Source organism: Megascapheus bottae, chromosome 15 (assembly GCF_031878675.1).
Source record: "Megascapheus bottae isolate mThoBot1 chromosome 15, mThoBot2.hap1, whole genome shotgun sequence".
In the NCBI taxonomy this organism is placed as follows: domain Eukaryota; kingdom Metazoa; phylum Chordata; class Mammalia; order Rodentia; family Geomyidae; genus Megascapheus; species Megascapheus bottae.
Genome location: NC_143523.1, coordinates 6,819,505 through 6,836,265, shown reverse-complemented (window position 1 = coordinate 6,836,265; position 16,761 = coordinate 6,819,505). Strand labels below are relative to the sequence as shown.

General features: G+C 50.4%; 2 protein-coding genes across 3 annotated transcripts in view; both read left to right on the top strand.

Annotated features, from left to right (window-relative positions):
• Nucleotides 1-10,716: 10,716 nt before the first annotated feature.
• Hmx3 (H6 family homeobox 3) lies at nt 10,717-12,382 on the top strand. Its single transcript, XM_090346859.1, has 2 exons — nt 10,717-11,122; nt 11,700-12,382. The coding sequence occupies exons 1-2, from the start codon at nt 10,717-10,719 to the stop codon at nt 12,380-12,382; spliced, it is 1,089 nt and encodes a 362-aa protein (XP_090202985.1).
• A 4,369-nt stretch (nt 12,383-16,751) lies between these two features.
• The window catches only part of Hmx2 (H6 family homeobox 2), a 7,520-nt gene continuing 7,510 nt past the window's right edge, over nt 16,752-16,761 (top strand). For both annotated transcript variants that reach the window (XR_016537893.1, XM_090346858.1), the window contains exon 1: nt 16,752-16,761. This exon is cut by the window's right edge and continues 100 nt beyond it. The gene's annotated coding sequence lies outside the window, so the exon portion shown is untranslated.

Below are 16,761 nucleotides of genomic sequence, written 5' to 3'. Positions count from 1 at the left end.
GGCTTTGTTTCTGGACATCTAATGGCGTATATGCCCCATAGATAGATCACCCCAAGAGCCAAGAGCATCTCACCTTAAAAGAAACCCAGTTGTATCAAAAGTTATTTTTATTTTTATTTTTTTGTGTTTACCTGTGTAGTTTTATTACATTATACAGAGACAAGTTCCAGAAAGTGTTCAGAGAAGCATCATACAGAGATGAGATCCAGAAAGTGTCCAGAGAATCAAGACTCTACCCTCTCCCTGAAGATTGGGAGTGACATCATTTTTCCCTGCACATCATCACCAGCCAAAAAAGGAAGCTTCAGATTTTTTTTTATTTGATCACTTTTATATCTAGCCCCCGCAACAATTTTAGAAGCCTGTCTTAAAGAAGTCTGTCAAAGAATGTTGATAATTACACATACAATAGTACTGGAGTTCAGAGACAACTATTAATGAGCTCTTAAAACACAATAATAACTAAACTTTTGGCAAAAGTAATTTATTTTATTTTATTTTATTTTTATTTTTATTTTTTTATTGTAATTAGTGAAAGGGTTACATGATATTTGCCAGATAGAAGGTGCATTAATTCACATACATTGATACCCTTTCACATGTCTTGGTACCCGTTTCCCTCCCCCCCCCACACCCCCCACCCGTCTTGGTTTTCCCCCCTTCCCTATCAAATTTCAAATATCCAAATACAAATAAATTCAATATTTCAGATAACAAAGTGAGATACTATACCAATATGAGATAACCAAGGGACAGCAAAGGAGATGAGAGACAACATAGTACATTAAGGACAACAATCATTCATTATATGGCTTGGCAAAAGTAATTTTTATAATCAGATTGTGAATCATCATTTTTCAAAAAGAAAATACTACAAAATACTTTTTTAAACTGTAAACTTCATATACATAAACACAAATGTACTATTGGATGCAAAGACATTGTATATGCAAAGACTTGCATGGAAACGTTTCTAGAAATTTTGAACTGGGAACAAACTAAATGGAACTCAACAGGTGAACAGATCACACTGGTACGTCCACACAATGGCATACCAGTCAGCCATACGAGAGACAAAACGAATACCAGTATTCAATTCCCCCCAAAAAAGTTGTGCTTCTGCTAAGCAAAAGAGCCCAGAGCTGAAACAGGAGATGGCAAATGAATCCATTGATATGGAATTCTAGAACAGACAAAATGAATCTCTAATGACAGAAAGCAGGTCAATGGTTGCTGGAGGCTCAGGGATGGAGGGTAATTGCAAAGAAGTTGCAACTTTCTAGGGAGACAGGTATGATCTTAATCTTGATTTGGCAGTGGTTACATGGGTATATGCATTCCACAAAACTTGTTGCACTTGAAAAGGGTACATTTTGTGGGATACAAATGAGACTGCCATCTGCTGTGTTGAAAGAAGCATGGCTCTCAAAGAGAGGAACTGACCTCATTAGTCCAGCAATTTCACCACTTCACTGTGTGACATTTGAACATGTTGCTTAGCCCACTGAGCTCCAGCTCCCTCATGCATTAAATCGAGGTGGCAAAACTAAGACTGTGTGCTAGGGAGCACTAATCTGGGTGGCATATCGTATGAGCCTTAAGTAGGCTTCCCAGAGGTATTTACAGCATCCCCACTTACATCTCATAGCTGAGCCCCTCCCGCCTGCCATGCTTGCTCCTAGAACTTAGGATCTGTTCCAAAGAGAAGGGAAAATGACACAGAGAAGGAATCCAAATACCTCTACCCCCAAAGCTTCTTCCTGATTGATCTGAAGATTCAGACATTCACACACCAATTCAGTGGGACACCATGCTTGTGGTTACTGGCATTAATTATTGATTAGATCTTTATTTGTTAGATGAAATTCATTATCCCTCCTTTTGAGTGGAATGCCTTCTGTGCAAAAGCTGTCATTTTAGTAATCCATTTTATTGCATCCTGGCCTTCTCCCTTTGCACAAAATTTGTATCACTCTCTAGGGAGTCAGGATCCTGGCAGCACGTATTCTAATTGGCCAGTTCTAGGTGTCATGCGCAGTAATTAATTAAATAATGAACAGTGTCACAATGATCATAGTAGACAGTCTTGTGCTCTGGGCTCTATGCCAAATGCTCTCCCTCTCTCTCCCTCCCTCCCTCTCTGTGCCTCTGTCTCTCTGTCTCTCTCTCTCCTTCCTTCCCTCCTTCCCTCCCTCCCTCTCTCTCTGTCTCTGTCTCTCTCTCAGCATTAGCACTGGGACTTGAGCTCAAGGCTGTTTTTCATTCAAGGCTAGAGCTCTACCACTTGAGCCACAGCTCCACTTCCAGCTTTCTGCTGGGTAATAAGAGTTACACAGTCTTTTCTGCTTAGGCTGGCTTTGACCCTTGAGCTTCGGATCTCAGCCTCCTGAGTAGGGAGCATTACTGTGTGAGCCACCAGCATCTCACTTCATTTTTTCCACGCCCTTGTGAGGTCATGCAGAGGGCACTTGCTGTGCAGATACAAGGGATTGCCATCTGGGTCTTGCTCCTGTGAACTGGGGCAAATCTGTCTTCCTACCCCAGGTGACTGGAACAGGTCTGTGACCTGGACTTACCAGTCAGATGCTCCCTGAGGAGACTTGGCAGGGAAATGCAGAGATACAGGGGTGGTGATGGTATGGCTCGCAGAGGCTGCCCAGGTGAAAAGCCAAGCTGCTTAGGGTCTATGCAAGGTGTTCCCTACCAGCCGCTCCATCTCCTGAATTATCATGTTCTTCTCTTTCAAACAAGGAATTCCCCTGATCCTGTTCTTCTTTGGGGGTCCAGTCCGAGGGCAAGAAGGATCTTGATGGCCCTTCAGTGAACTACACAAAACTGACGCCCTCCAACCCACCCTAAGCCCCACCGCCAAGATGTCTGTACCTTTAGCCTCTCATATTTCAGAAGAAAACAGTCCCTTCACCTCTGGCCTTGTTTGTCTCCATATCTAGGCTCCAAACCAGCCAAGGAGCTAAGGAACAGGGGCAGATACCAGCCATCCTGCAGCTCCTCTCTCATCTCTCCATCCATAAAACAATAATGCAAAACAAAAACCTTGCTTCCTCTTTTTGCCAAAACCAAATTATCTTTCTCAAAAAAATAGATGATCAAATCTTCAGTTTAAAAAAAACACAAATTCTAAAGCCCATTGTTAGCTAGGAATAACTACACTACCAAAACAATAATAAATACGCTGTCTGCACATGAACCCTGATGAGCTGAATGTTCTCTGATGGAAACTGTAGAGGGTACTCACCTATTATTAGACTGACTGAGCTGGCTCATGCCATCAAGGCACAGCCACCTGAATTTGTTCTTAACTATCAGTTTCTCCATTAAGCAACTTGTCAATCTACTATTATTTGTTCAAACAAAATGCAGTCATTTTGTCCCTAGATTTCAAAGCAAACTGGTGCTTAAAAGAAGCCCACTAGTTCTTTGGTGATCATTTTGTAATTTATTATAAATAATATTAAAACTCCGGGCAGGGAGTTTGGCCTAGTGGTTGGTTGAGTGCTTGCCTCGCATGAACGAGGACCCGGGTTCGATTCCTCAGTACCACATACATAGAAAAAAGCCAGAAATGGTGCTGAGGCTCAAGTGGTAGAGCTCTAGCCTTGAGAAAGTCCAAGGACAGTGTTCAGGCCCTGAGCTCAAGCCCAGAACTGGCACACACACAAAAAAATATTAAAACTCCATCCTCAACCTCTTTCCTTTCAGTGTTTTATTTCAAAACAGTCTGTTCTCTCTGAAAATATTTTTCCTGATTACAAAAATATTTGCTTATTGTACAGAACTCAAACATTTGCAACAATATAGAAAACAACTAAAATGTATCCATTAACCCATTATTTAAGATGTAGAAAGTTTTATTTTGCTTTTCAAACACTCTTTTTCTATGCACACACACAGAAACACAGACTTGTCTCTGCAGTTTTTCTTTCTTTCTTTCTTTCTTTCTTTCTTTCTTTCTTTTTTTTTTTTTTTTGCCAGTCCTGGGCTTGGGCTCAGGGCCTGAGCACTGTCCCTGGTTTTTCTCAAGGCTAGGGCTCTACCACTTGAGCCACAGCACCACTTCTGGCTTTTTGCTATGTATGTGGTACTGAGGAATCGAACCCGGGTCTTCGTGCATGCTAGGCAAGCACTCTACCACTAGGCCAAACTCCCGGCCCCAGTTGTTCTTTTTTGAAAAGAAAAACTGTGTACATGCTGCATATTACTATTACTCTATGATTCGCAGTTCTGAGGCTCCAATCCAGGGCACAATGATTGGCAGACTCTCTGCCCTGAAGCTACGCTCCCAGATCCATACTGTTTCTATTAAGTTGGTACAGAAAAGAGAGATGTTGGTATACAGATTTGGCTTTTTCCACTAGACATTTGAAACATCAGTTTTAATGGCTTAAGTAGTTTTCTGTTGTATGGTTTGCCTGTATCATGATTTGGCTTTGGTTTCATCACATGACAGATTCCAGCATATATATCTGTGTCGATAGAGGGTGAGTATATATTTAAACTTCCAAGTATTTTTTGATATGTTCCCAAGGAAAACTAATTGCTCCAAATATGGCATTGTTATATTTGGGGGAAAACATACAGTGACTTGTATTTCCAACCACGAGGTAAGAATTCCATTTCTCTCCAACCTCACCAGCATTGATCCTTATTTGTTCCTTAATTTTGCTAATTGAATATTGGAAAGTTGATTATAATTTGTTCATTTCTGTGACTTGCCCACTACATATCTTTTTCTTTTCTTTTATGTTTGAGGGATAGATTTCAGGGTGTGACCCGTGTTAGACAAGCTTCCTACCACTGAGCTATGTCCCTAGCTAGGAAAGTAGGAGGGATGGGTGGATTTATATTACAGTCTGATATAATTACAATGATTCCCAAATGATTTTTTTATATATTAGGGAGATTAATACTTTTATCATTTTGTGATAGGAATTTTTCCAGTTTTTTTAATTCATTGGCACCTTTGTGGAGGGTACAAGGTTTTCTTTTTTAATAAGGACTAAACTTTCATTTTCATTATAAAAGGATAAAAGCAAAAATGTCTGGATTTGATTTACAGGCATTCAGCTTGATTCGGGATCTCTTTTCTTTTACAAAGTAGCTACAAGTTTAATTGACCCTGGCTTCTTCTGGTTAAACTAACTTTTGAACTAAAGATGCACCAATGCAGAGGTGGTGCATGTCGGCTGTGTCTGCAGTGGTCCTGTCTCTTCAGGACTCCTGCGTGCTTCCCTGCGATTTTCATCTTCCTGCTCTCTATACATCTGATGGCCTTCGATGCTAAATGACAACCAGCCTTTTTATAGATTCTGTTTTCACAACGCTGTTTTTCTGAGCACCACCTCATCCTTCTCTGGCTTGCACAAGTGTCTTTTGCTTTCTTCTCTTGCCTGCTAATTATCTGGAACCAAGTGGCAAAAGAGAACCCTTAGAGTTAGGATGACGTGGGTTCAAATCCTGAACTTATTAGATACGGTATCTGCTGTGTGACCTCAGCAATGCCTCTGGGCACCAATTTCCACTTCTGCAAAAAAGATCGTAATTCAAGAAGGTCAAGTCCAGCACAGCACAGCTCTGTTAATAGGCCCTCTGGTGATTTTGGCTTCTAGTGCTCCTTCTCAAATCTTCTTGGACAGGTCATTCTTTGGGAGACCCATTCTACTTCTCCCCATTCCTCCTCTAGATTCCTGTTATTCCTTAGCTGGATAATGTAACAAGATGCTTACTGGTTTCATTCTTGACTACTACCAAAAGTGAACGGTTTCTATAGTACTTAACAGTGATATACTTTTTACTATGTTTAAATGACAACCTATGTGTGAACTGTGCCTCGCCCCTGCTTTGAAGTGCTCTATTACTGTAAATTGTAAAACAACATTTCAGTGACTGATATTCCTCTTTTCAATCATATATCAAATATATGTCATCTTCATTGTTTAATTGATGCTTTATTCTCCCCGTTAAGATACAAGCAGAAATAAATTCCACTTCTTTGCCTGTAGATACAATTTTATTTCGATCACACATGTCAGTGGAAGCAATAAAACATCAATTAAGTAAGAATTCCTGACAAATACATGGCATTTGATGCATAATTACCTCCTACCCTCTCAATATTCCCCAGGGCTGAAGGCTCCTGGACCATTTATGTTCCATGTTTCACACTGTAAAACAGACAGACAACTTCATGTCCCCTTCCTTCAGGACAGCTGCTGGTTTTATAAAGATTTTATAATCACAAAATAGTGACCTTGAAACTCAGATAAGGAAACTGAGTGCAAGTAGAGCAAGGATAGAACTCAAGACCTTTCTATGATGGTCATGTGATGAGTCCAGAGGCAGCCTGTGGCTATGAGACCATCACTGGGAGAACAGACGCTCTCTAGGAGGCTGGGACAGAAGCTACCTACTGAGCAGGCCTTTGTAGCAGCCCCTCTTGCTACTCTGAGCTCCCTGCTGTCAGATGACCTGCTGATACATTCCACAAATTTGGCTGAGGTGTTCTGTGTCCTCAGATCTGTGGGCTGTGAAAAGAACAGCCATGTGTCTCATGTCATGAGAGGCAAATGCATATGATTCAGTGAGAACATGGGGGAGAGGTGGCTGTCCTCACCTAGGAAGGCAGGAGTCAGGACTAGGTGCAAGCAACACAAATGCGTGCTCATGAAGAGTGCCAGGTGGATTAAAACACTGAGACAGCCATTGCCTCTCCCCAGAGGAGCTGTCCACACTGGCTGAGAGCAGCCTTGAATCTAGCAATGAGCTGGGCTGGTAGCTCCATGCTTGACAGCCAGCTTGGGTGATCCCAAGGATGTTAAATGTTTGGGCTGCCTCTGCTGCCTCCTGAAACCCAATGGAGACACCTTTTTTTTTTTTCAGCAAAGGCCATCACAATTGGACTCCAGTGTCTGGTGGAGAGTGGGGAGGGGTGAAATGGGCTGAGCCTGAAGTGTCATTTAAGGGGATGTTTAACTTCCACTCCCTGTTTCTGAAGAGTAATTTTCTGCAGAGACAGGAAGAATAATAGAAGGAACTTGGCTCATTTTGGCAAATTGCTCCAATTTTCCCACAGTCTCAGCCCCCTGTATCACCTGCCTTCCCTCCCCCCACCCTCTGTCTATTTGGGCCACTTAATGCCCTGGATTCAGACCTAATAGAGGCTGTTTGTTTGGCCCTAGCTCAAAGGCTAGACTTGTTTTCAGGACAGAGTTAGAGGAAAAACCAATCTGGACATCTAAATCACAGCCAGGACTCATTACATAAATGATATATTTACACAATTGATCCCTTTTCTGCTGGGTAATTAATTCGGCATCAGAACCCTCAACGATTTAATTGTCATATGCTTAAATGGAAACGGTTGCCACAAATTTCCAAAGACAAGAAGCAGAATGCCCTGAGGGGGAGTGGTCACTCTTATTTCAATATTGCCACCCAAAGGGGAAGCCCCTAAATGGCAAACATATTGGGTTTGTGACTGTGGCAGTATTTGCCTGTCCAGCTGGATGAGAGGCTGAAGGAGCTGGCTGCAGGGAGAACTTCTTCCAAAAGTGGCTCCAATCTCACTTGGCTGTTTTGCTCAAGGCTTGTGCTTTACTAATTTAGCCATACCTCCACTTTCAGCATTTTGATGGTTAATTGGAGATAAGAGTCTGACAGACTTTTTTTTTCTGGGCTGGTTTTGAATCATAATCCTTGGATCTCAGCCTCCTGAATACCTAGAATCACATGCAGGAAGCACCAGTTCCTTGCTGGTTTTGTTTCTTAATGGAGGTAAGAAAGGGTAAGACCTCACTCACTGGCTTTCTTAAAATATAATTTGATTGTTAGTATTAAGGTGTTGTACAGAGAGGTTACCATTCCATAAGTGACGTAATGGGTACAATTCTTTTTGGACAGCGTCACCCCTTCCTGGGCTGCTGGCGGGGTTTTAAACGGTGCCAGCCCCGCCTGGAGCTCGGTGTGGAGGATGACCCATAGAGGGCGCTGTGTGCCTGACTCTGACTGCAGCCCCGGGCACAAGGAAGGAGAAGCATCACCTCTCGCCAGAGGGCGGAGGAGCTGTGACGTCTCCGCCGGGGCCCAAGGTGGGCGCTTTCTCCAAGTGGAAAGCAGAGTTGGTCTAAGCAAGCTGCTGCGGTTCACGCCCTGTCTCGGGAGATGGCCGGCTGGGGATGCTCACGCCAAGACACCCCTCTCACTGGCACTGACACACACACACGCGCGCGCGCACACACGCACAGATGCTTCCCGACCCGGGCAAACACCTCCTCATCTTGATCCACCAAGAGCCACTGCTCCAGACAGACCCCCGGGGTGGTGGTGGTTGTTCCTGTTTGTCTGTTTGTAAGGAGGTCCTTTTCGGTTCCTAGGGGTTTGTTTGTTGGTTGGTACTGAGTGCAGAGCCTCCTCCCTGGTGAGGGCTCCTCCATTTAGGTTAAGTCCTCAGCCTTTCTTCAGAGGTAAAAAGCTCCTTGTTCCTCTGACTTTAAAGACAACGCAGTGCGGCAGAACTCTGGCAAGTTGGCACACAGGGCCCGCACCCCCGAGGGGGTCTCTCGTTCCGCACCTCCGCCATCGGTGCGCTCGGAGCCGGCTGTCCGAGGAAAGCCCGTGGCCCGATCCGCGCCGGTGGGAAGACCAGGGCCGGGTCCTCGCTCTGGGTGCGGGTCTCCACCTGTCAGGTCCGAGCGTGAGACCCTCCTTACCAAGTCCTGGGCGGTGATGGGTTCCAGCCAGGATTTTAGACGGTGCGCTGGTTTGCATTTCACTAAAGCGCCCTACGCGCTCAGAGGAGTAATCCTGGCAATTGTTTGTGAGGCGCCATTTACTAGCCAAAGGTCGGGTTCCGTGCTGGAGGTGAACGCTAAAACATTAAAAAGTGTCCACCGAGATTTGTTCGTGGAGGGTGTGGCGCCATAGGATTGAAAAGTAAAAAAAAAAAAAAAAGCACCTCCTTCTTTCCTGGGGACCCAAAACGGTCACGTCTGTCAACGGTGGGCAGTCTCGAATTTAGGCAAGGCTCACCCTAACGAATGAGAAAGCGCAAAAGACAACTTGTTATCCTTCTCCGAGTCCGCAGCCGTTTCTCAGGTAGGGCCCCCGCAGACAACTCTGATTTGTTGAACGCTGCATCTCTGGCTTCTTTGTGCGGCCTGGGGAGCTGTTTGTAAGCCGGGAGAAGCCAACGATCCTCGAGCAGCTGTCTCTCGGAGGCCTGGCGTGGTTCTCCAGGGACGTGGAGGCCCTGGGGACAGTCTGCATACGTGGCTGCCTCTGTCCTGACGGACGAGGGGACTCCGCGCCTCCTTCGGGTCATCTGATCACTATGGGAGCGTTTAGGTAGCTGCCGGGGACACTTTCCGCGGGGAAGTGCTGTCTTCGCGGGAGCAGACTCTGAGCTGGTCCTCAAGTCTTGGGCACCAGCATCCAGGGGACAGGCGAGTCCTTCGGAGGGCGGCCGTCGGTGCGCGAGGGTCGCGCGGGCGTCGGCGGGTCCTGCGCGCCCCGCGGGGGCGCAAAAGCGCGCCCCCTCTCCTGCTCCCCCAGGACGGCTCCCTCGGGCTCTCCCGGGCCAAAGGCCGGGGCTCCGGAGTCCTCAGCACGCAGACGCACCGCCAGAACTAGTTTCCGGACCCCCTTCCTACGGGTTAGACGGTGGACGGGGAACTCAAAATTCACCTCTTCGTGGCTGCACCCTTCTTAGCAGGCTTTGGGGGTGGGGGATGCTGAGGCCACTGAACCCCAAAGGGTAGGCCAGTGCCCATTTCCTCGCGGGCCGAGGTGGCGTCCCGCCTCTGGGACCCGCGCGGCGTGGCCGGCGGGCCCCCGCCAAGCCCCTGGGGGCGGGGAAGCGGCAGCTGCGGGCGCGGGTAACCCCGAGGTGACCCTCCCGTCCCTCCCCCTCCCGCGGGCCCCGCGGCGGGGAGCGGGTCCCGAGCGGCGGGGGGGGGGGGTGAAGGCGGCGCCGGCTCGAGGCTCGCGGCTGTCAGTGCGCTCCAGCCGGCCGGGGGCGCCGCCGGCTCCGGGTCCCTCGCCCGCCCGCTCGCCGCGCTCACGGGAGCGCTCCGAGTGCCTCTTTAGCCGGAGCCAATATCCTTTTGTGCTAATAGGTTTGTCCTCATTTGCTGCCTAATTGGACTATATAAAGCCAATAACAGGCGGGCTCTTATAGCCTAAAGCCAAAGCGCCAAAATCCAAGGGAAGGCGAGGAGGGGGCGGTGGTGGAGGCGGCTGCGGGGCCCGGACTCGGCTGCGCCTTCGTCTGCCTAATCCCATTTGCCATTGTACGCGCCCAATCGCCGTATACTCCCCGCATTTAACTTGGATGACATTTTGATTTCATCATTAGCATCCGGCGCCGGATTGACGCAGCCCCAAGCCCGGCACGGCTCGTGCCGCCTCCTTCCCGGGAGCTGCGGCGGCCGCCGAGCCCCCTCGCTCCCCCGGTGCCGCGGCAGGGCCGCTCCCGCCCCCTCCGGACCCCTCCTTCCCCCACCCCCCCATGCGATCCCGCCCCGGCCTGGTCCTCACCCCGCCCTCCCTCGGCTCGATTTGCGCCCCGGGCGGCCCCCGACTTGGTGCCCCGTAGTTGAGTTCCGTTTATGGTCTGATTTCCGGCCGCTCGCCGGCTCGCCCCGCCGCCCGCCGGTGCCGTTTCCCCCCCCACCCTGAGACCCGGAGGAGGACAGCGGGACCATGCCGGAGCCCGGGCCGGACACCTCCGGCGCCGCCAGCGCGCCGCCTCCACAGCCGCCGCCCCAACCACCGGCGCCCAAGGAATCCCCGTTCTCCATCAAGAACCTGCTCAACGGCGATCACCACCGGCAGCCCCCGAAGCCCCAGCCGCCCCCACGGACGCTCTTCGCGCCGGCCTCAGCCGCCGCCGCCGCCGCTGCCGCCGCCGCCGCCGCCGCCGCCGCCAAGGGGGCCCTGGAGGGCGCCGCGGGCTTCGCGCTCTCGCAGGTGGGCGACCTGGCTTTCCCCCGCTTTGAGATCCCAGCGCAGAGGTTTGCCCTGCCCGCGCACTACCTGGAGCGCTCCCCGGCCTGGTGGTACCCTTACACCCTGACCCCCGCCGGCGGCCACCTCCCACGACCAGAAGGTACCGACCTCTCTTTGCACTTTCGTTCCCCTACCCTGCGCGGGCCCGTCCCTTCCCCGCCCGCGCCACGTCTCGCGTGGCTCGGGGACCCCACAGGCCCGCACACCCGGGGTGGGGCTCCTTCCCCGCGCCCCTGGCCCCGCAGCTCCTTCCCCCGCGCCCCGCACCGCGGCCCCGGCGCCCGATCCCACTTGGTGAGAAAAGCGGCGGAGCCGGTGCCGGCCCCGGGCGCGGCGCGGCCCCCGGGAAGGAGGCCGCTGGCTGGAAACGGGGGTGGTGCCCGCGGACGCCCGGGGCCGCGTGGACGGGGACGCGAGCTAGAAGAGGGAGATGAAGCGGGTGTCCCCACGCAGACGGCGACTCCTCCGCCGGGCCCCTGGCACGCGCGCTCCTGGGAGTCTGGGGTTCCCAGCCCTGCCCCGTGGGGAGGGAGGCCCGAGGGGGTGCTGAGGCCTCCGGGCTCCGGGCTCATCGCGGAAAGAGCCTGCTGCCCGCAGGCGCCCGCCGGGCCTCGCTCACGGCTGTGTCGGTCTGCGTGTCCGCCCGTCCGTCCGTCCGTCTGTCTGTGTCTCCCCAGCCTCGGAGAAGGCCCTCCTGCGAGACTCCTCCCCGGCCTCCGGGACGGACCGGGACTCCCCCGAGCCGCTGCTCAAGGCCGACCCGGATCCCAAGGAGCTGGACTCCAAGAGTCCGGACGAGATCATTCTGGAAGAGAGCGACTCGGAGGACGGCAAGAAGGAGGGCGAGGCGGCGGCGGGCGCGGCGGGCGCCGCGGGCGCCGGCGTGGGGGCGGCGGCGGCCGCGGCGGGCGCCGAGGACTGGAAGAAGGGCGCCGAGAGCCCCGAGAAAAAGCCCGCGTGCCGCAAGAAGAAGACGCGCACGGTGTTCTCGCGCAGCCAGGTGTTCCAGCTCGAGTCCACCTTCGACATGAAGCGCTACCTGAGCAGCTCGGAGCGCGCCGGCCTGGCCGCGTCGCTGCACCTCACCGAGACGCAGGTCAAGATCTGGTTCCAGAACCGCCGCAACAAGTGGAAGCGGCAGCTGGCGGCCGAGCTGGAGGCGGCCAACCTGAGCCACGCCGCGGCGCAGCGCATCGTGCGCGTGCCCATCCTCTACCACGAGAACTCGGCGGCCGAGGGCGCGGCGGCCGCGGCCGCGGGGGCCCCGGTGCCCGTCAGCCAGCCGCTGCTCACCTTCCCGCACCCGGTCTACTACTCCCACCCTGTGGTGTCGTCCGTGCCGCTGCTGAGGCCGGTCTGAGGCCGGAGAGGGGAGCGGGAGGGAGGGAGGGACGGAGGGAGAGCCCGGCCACCTTTCTGGACCCCGGAGGAGACTTGGCTAGGCCCGAGGCGCCCCGACGCCCGCCCGCCGGTGGCCCTGGGGAACGGGGCCTCGGCGGCGGCGCACGGCCTGGCCCCCTCCCCCAGTGGGTAGCGAGTTGTAAGTATTTGCGATGCATCCTTATTATTATTATTATTATTATTATTATTTGTGTGTGTGTGTGTGTGTGTGTGTGTGTGTGTGTGCAATTCATCCCCAATGGATTTGAGGCGCTTCTCCTCTTACTTTTGGTTTGGGTTACTGTTAACAGAAAACAAGGGGGGCGGGGGGAAGACAACATTCCTAGGTCACATCTTTCTGCTGAAAGCTTTTGAAAAATGTGTAGTCCTTGCCCTACATTTTGATTGCACCGTAGCTCTTTTTTGTTGTTGTTGTTTTTATTTTTATAGAAGGAAAATGTGCGCAAAATTTGAATCTCTCTAGGTTCTTTCCCTTTTCTGTGGAATTATTTTCAGAATGCAGAGAAAAAACATGCGTTGGTAATGCTTTTTTTTTTATTTCTGGATTTGTGGGTGTGGTTTTTTCCCCCTCAGGGCCAGTTATCCTCCCTAGTTTTCAGAATCTGAGCCCTGTCTACTAAGAATGGAGACCCAGGTCCATTTTCTGTCCCAGAGAGGTCTGTGGCACCTACCCTCTTCCTCTGTCTTGCTTTGTGACTGACGAGTCCTCTAATGAAGTGTTTTAAAGAGAAGAGCTAAAACAACAACAACAACAAAATCAGAACTGTGAGAAATCCAAACAGTTCCACATCTGGTCGGGTTGGAATGGTCTTATTTATTTACTACCATTTATTTGGAGAATTTCACTTGTCAGTAAATTATTATTAACTTTAGCATTATTACTTTGTTCTCTCTTTTGAGATTAATGGTTTCCTTTTCTTTTAACTTGTATCTTTTTATCCTCTTGCTCTACCTTTTTTGTTGTTGTTTGTTGTTCTACGGAAACTATTGTACTTAGACCTGTGCAATATTGTACAAAATTTTCAGAGCCCGGCTCCTTCCTCCACGAGGGATGCAGCCCTTTCCACAGTATAATGGCAGTCATTAGTGTAGAAAGAAAATGAAACAGGGGAAAGGGAAAAAGAAAGACAACAAGGCTAGGTAGCAATGCCCAGAGGGGTAAGTTAGACATACCGGAGCGCTTTAAGTGAAGGACAATCAATTTAGGAGAATCTTAACTTATTTGATAAATGTACAGATGTCTTGTAAAATTCTCCCTCCACTCCGCAGGGTTCCTCGCTCTGCCACCCTATCTGTTTACTTTTTGTCCGCGACACCTGTTGTTCTGCAGTAGTTTGCGTCCCCTCTCACCCCCAATCTCCCTCACCTCTGCCCAAGTTTAATCCTTTTTAAGAAAAGAGAAAAATTCCACAAAATATTGTTACACTTAATGTTGTTGTGAAATTGAATTAATTAAAAAGAAATGAAACCCGAAGCTTTTCGTGTTGCACGAGTGTGTGACTTTTCATCAATTTTCCCAGAGCTGATGTCCGGGAAACTCTTTTCTTCTCTCCCTCTCCCTCCCCCCCTCTCTCTCTCTCTCTCTCTCTCTCTCTCTCTTTCTCTCCCCCCCCCTTCTCTGCCACTGCACTAAGTCTGTCCTGAATGCACACCCAGCAGGCGGCAGAGACAGAGGTGGCTTTGTTTGAGCCGAAGGAGGTTCTTTGCCCAGTATCTTCGGTGGTTTGAAATGTCTTCTGAGCAGGGGAGAATGGAGGGTGGGAAGGGAAAGGCCTAGGTTTATGTAGTTGGAGAAAATGAGCTAAGTGGCAGCAGTGAGTTTAATGACAACCTCAGAAAGGCTGGGGCCTCCAGTCCCTTTTCCAAGGCATGGTTCCAGCAAGATCCCAGAGACCTTGGGGGTGGGGGGTGGGCAGGGGTTGCCAGGCTAAGAGTCTGCGACTCCATTTGATCCATGAAAAGTGTCAAAAGCATGATCTTGGAATATAGCTGTAGCTGGAGGGTAGCCACTGGGTCAGCCAGCCGGAGGAGGGTTGGTGGTCCCCACTTTTTGGAGGATAGGGAGACTTGAGCTGGGCTGAGGAACTTCAGCTTGACTTGCCAAGTGCCAGAATCGGATGCTGCCTGGTTGAGGACATCCGGATGATATGGTCCCTTCTCCTGGCCAGGCTTGCACTGCCCATCCGTACTCATGGCCTGGAAAGCACCCTTTCTGGGCCCTCCTGTCCTGACCTATGCCTGTGGCACCACAGTGTCAGTGGGCAGCCTGGATGGCAAAGCTTGTTCCAATCCCCTGGAAAAGCCTATCTATGGTGCTTGGATGCTGCAGAGGAGCCCTAGCCGGATGCCTTGAAACCCGAGGGAGTGGAGTAGGGGTTGGGTGTTCACACACTCCAATCCTTAATGGTTTGAAGAAGCTAGGGGAGCCCAAAGTGGGTGGCAGTAACCAACCAAAAAGCTGAGAAGATTCCGGAGAGCACAAGTCAGAGCACCACCACTGGGGAGCGCCTGCTTGCTCTCCCCGGCCTTCTAGTGCATTTCCAAGCTGCTCTCATTCAACCAACACAACTGATTCTACTGTGGTCACAACATTAACTGTCCTCCTCCGTTGATAGGAAACTGCTCCCCCTAATAAACCAGCACGGTTAGCCTGGGCTCCAGTAAAGATAAATCTCTCTTTATTCCCCTTTGGTTTGGAATAAAAATGAGGGCTTGTGTCAGAAATTAAAACTAAACAGAAATTCGGGGTCAAAATATGTTGTCCCTTGTGTTACCTGCAAACACACGGTGATGCTTTACACTGTTGGCAATACTAACTGCAGGACAGGCCAGTAACAGCTCATTAAAAATAATGTTGCAATAGCAAACATGTCCTCAGATTTTACAGCCAGAACACGATGTTATCAAATGCCAAGAAAATACTTCTTTATTTGTGTGGATTCCAGAAAACGGTTCTTGACTGACCTGGTCTTTACAAAGTCAAGAAATGACTGGTTTTCCACAAGTATGGTTTGGCCTATGCCCTGCTCCTCCAGGTCTCTCCTTCCCCTCTGTTTGGGGGCTTCCCTCCTCCCCACCAGCACTTCCTCTCCCCAGATAAAGTATCCACAAAGGAAGCCTAGGAGGAAGGGTGCGATGCTAAGCCTCCTGCTCCTCTGAGCTGGTGCAGGTTGGAAAGATCCACTTTCCTCCAGGTGGGCTGGGATCCTGGTATTTCTCTCAGGGCTAAAGGAGCAGTGAAGCTGATCTAAGTTGGAAGTACCTCAGGTTCTACTCCATGTTGTTCTGGGGCCTTTGCTGTTGGAGGCCAAGCAACCACTTCTATGATGGTCACATCTGGCTGATGTCTTATTCCTCCACCCAAAAGACCCTCTTGGGGTATCTTGAAAGACTTTCTGGGAACTGCTGGAACCACACATCCAAAGGAGGCTGTGTGTGTGTGTGTGTGTGTGTGTGTGTGTGTGTGTGTGTGTACTTATCTGGGTCTGTGACATTTCCTGATATTCCTCCTGGACGTTCCACCAGGAGAAGCCAGGACAGTGAAAGGGTCAGCCTTGGCTTGATCCCTTACATTGTGGATTCCTGTTTTCTCTCTGCTTCCTCAAGTCCTGCTCCTTCTGGCTCTATACTCTACTCAGCCTTCAAGTCAAGGCAAATGATTCACTTTTATTGCTACACCCTTTCTATAGTGCCCAAATAGACACATGTGCTAACAACCCTGGATAGACTCACATTTGACAACAGACACACACACACACACACACACACACACACACACTTCTAGTTCTCAACACATAACTAGCCTCCGTCTTCTTGTATGCCATGCCCCCACACACAAATGTGCTTAGCATTGCTGTGATGCCTGAGTGGTAGACTTTGTTGCACACTTCCCTCAAGCTGACCCAAAGCTGTGGGTTGTCAGGATGGTTCCAGCCTATGGAGAGCTGGAAGAACCTTGGGAGTCAGTGGGCAGGGAGCATGGGACTCCCCCACTGCCACACAAGCCTGAAAACTCCCCAGCAAATTTACCACACACTGCTTTCTTCCACGCCAGCTGGTTAAACTAGCTGAGCTGGCTGTCCTGCCCCCCTCCTCACCCCTTCTCCAGTGGCCACATGGAGGTTCCCACCACAACGCTGGGCTCTGCCGCTCTGAGCAGCTTTGAGCCCCCCGGGAGACCGCAGAGTCAGCGCACAAATTGTTTCTGTTGGCAACACAGATGTATTTCTTTTATTTGGTAGTAAATAGAGCGGGTGTGTGTACATCAAACAACAGCAAGACAGATATAAACTGCCCCCTGCCAACTGTGCTCATTCTGAGCAGGACACCCCTCAACAA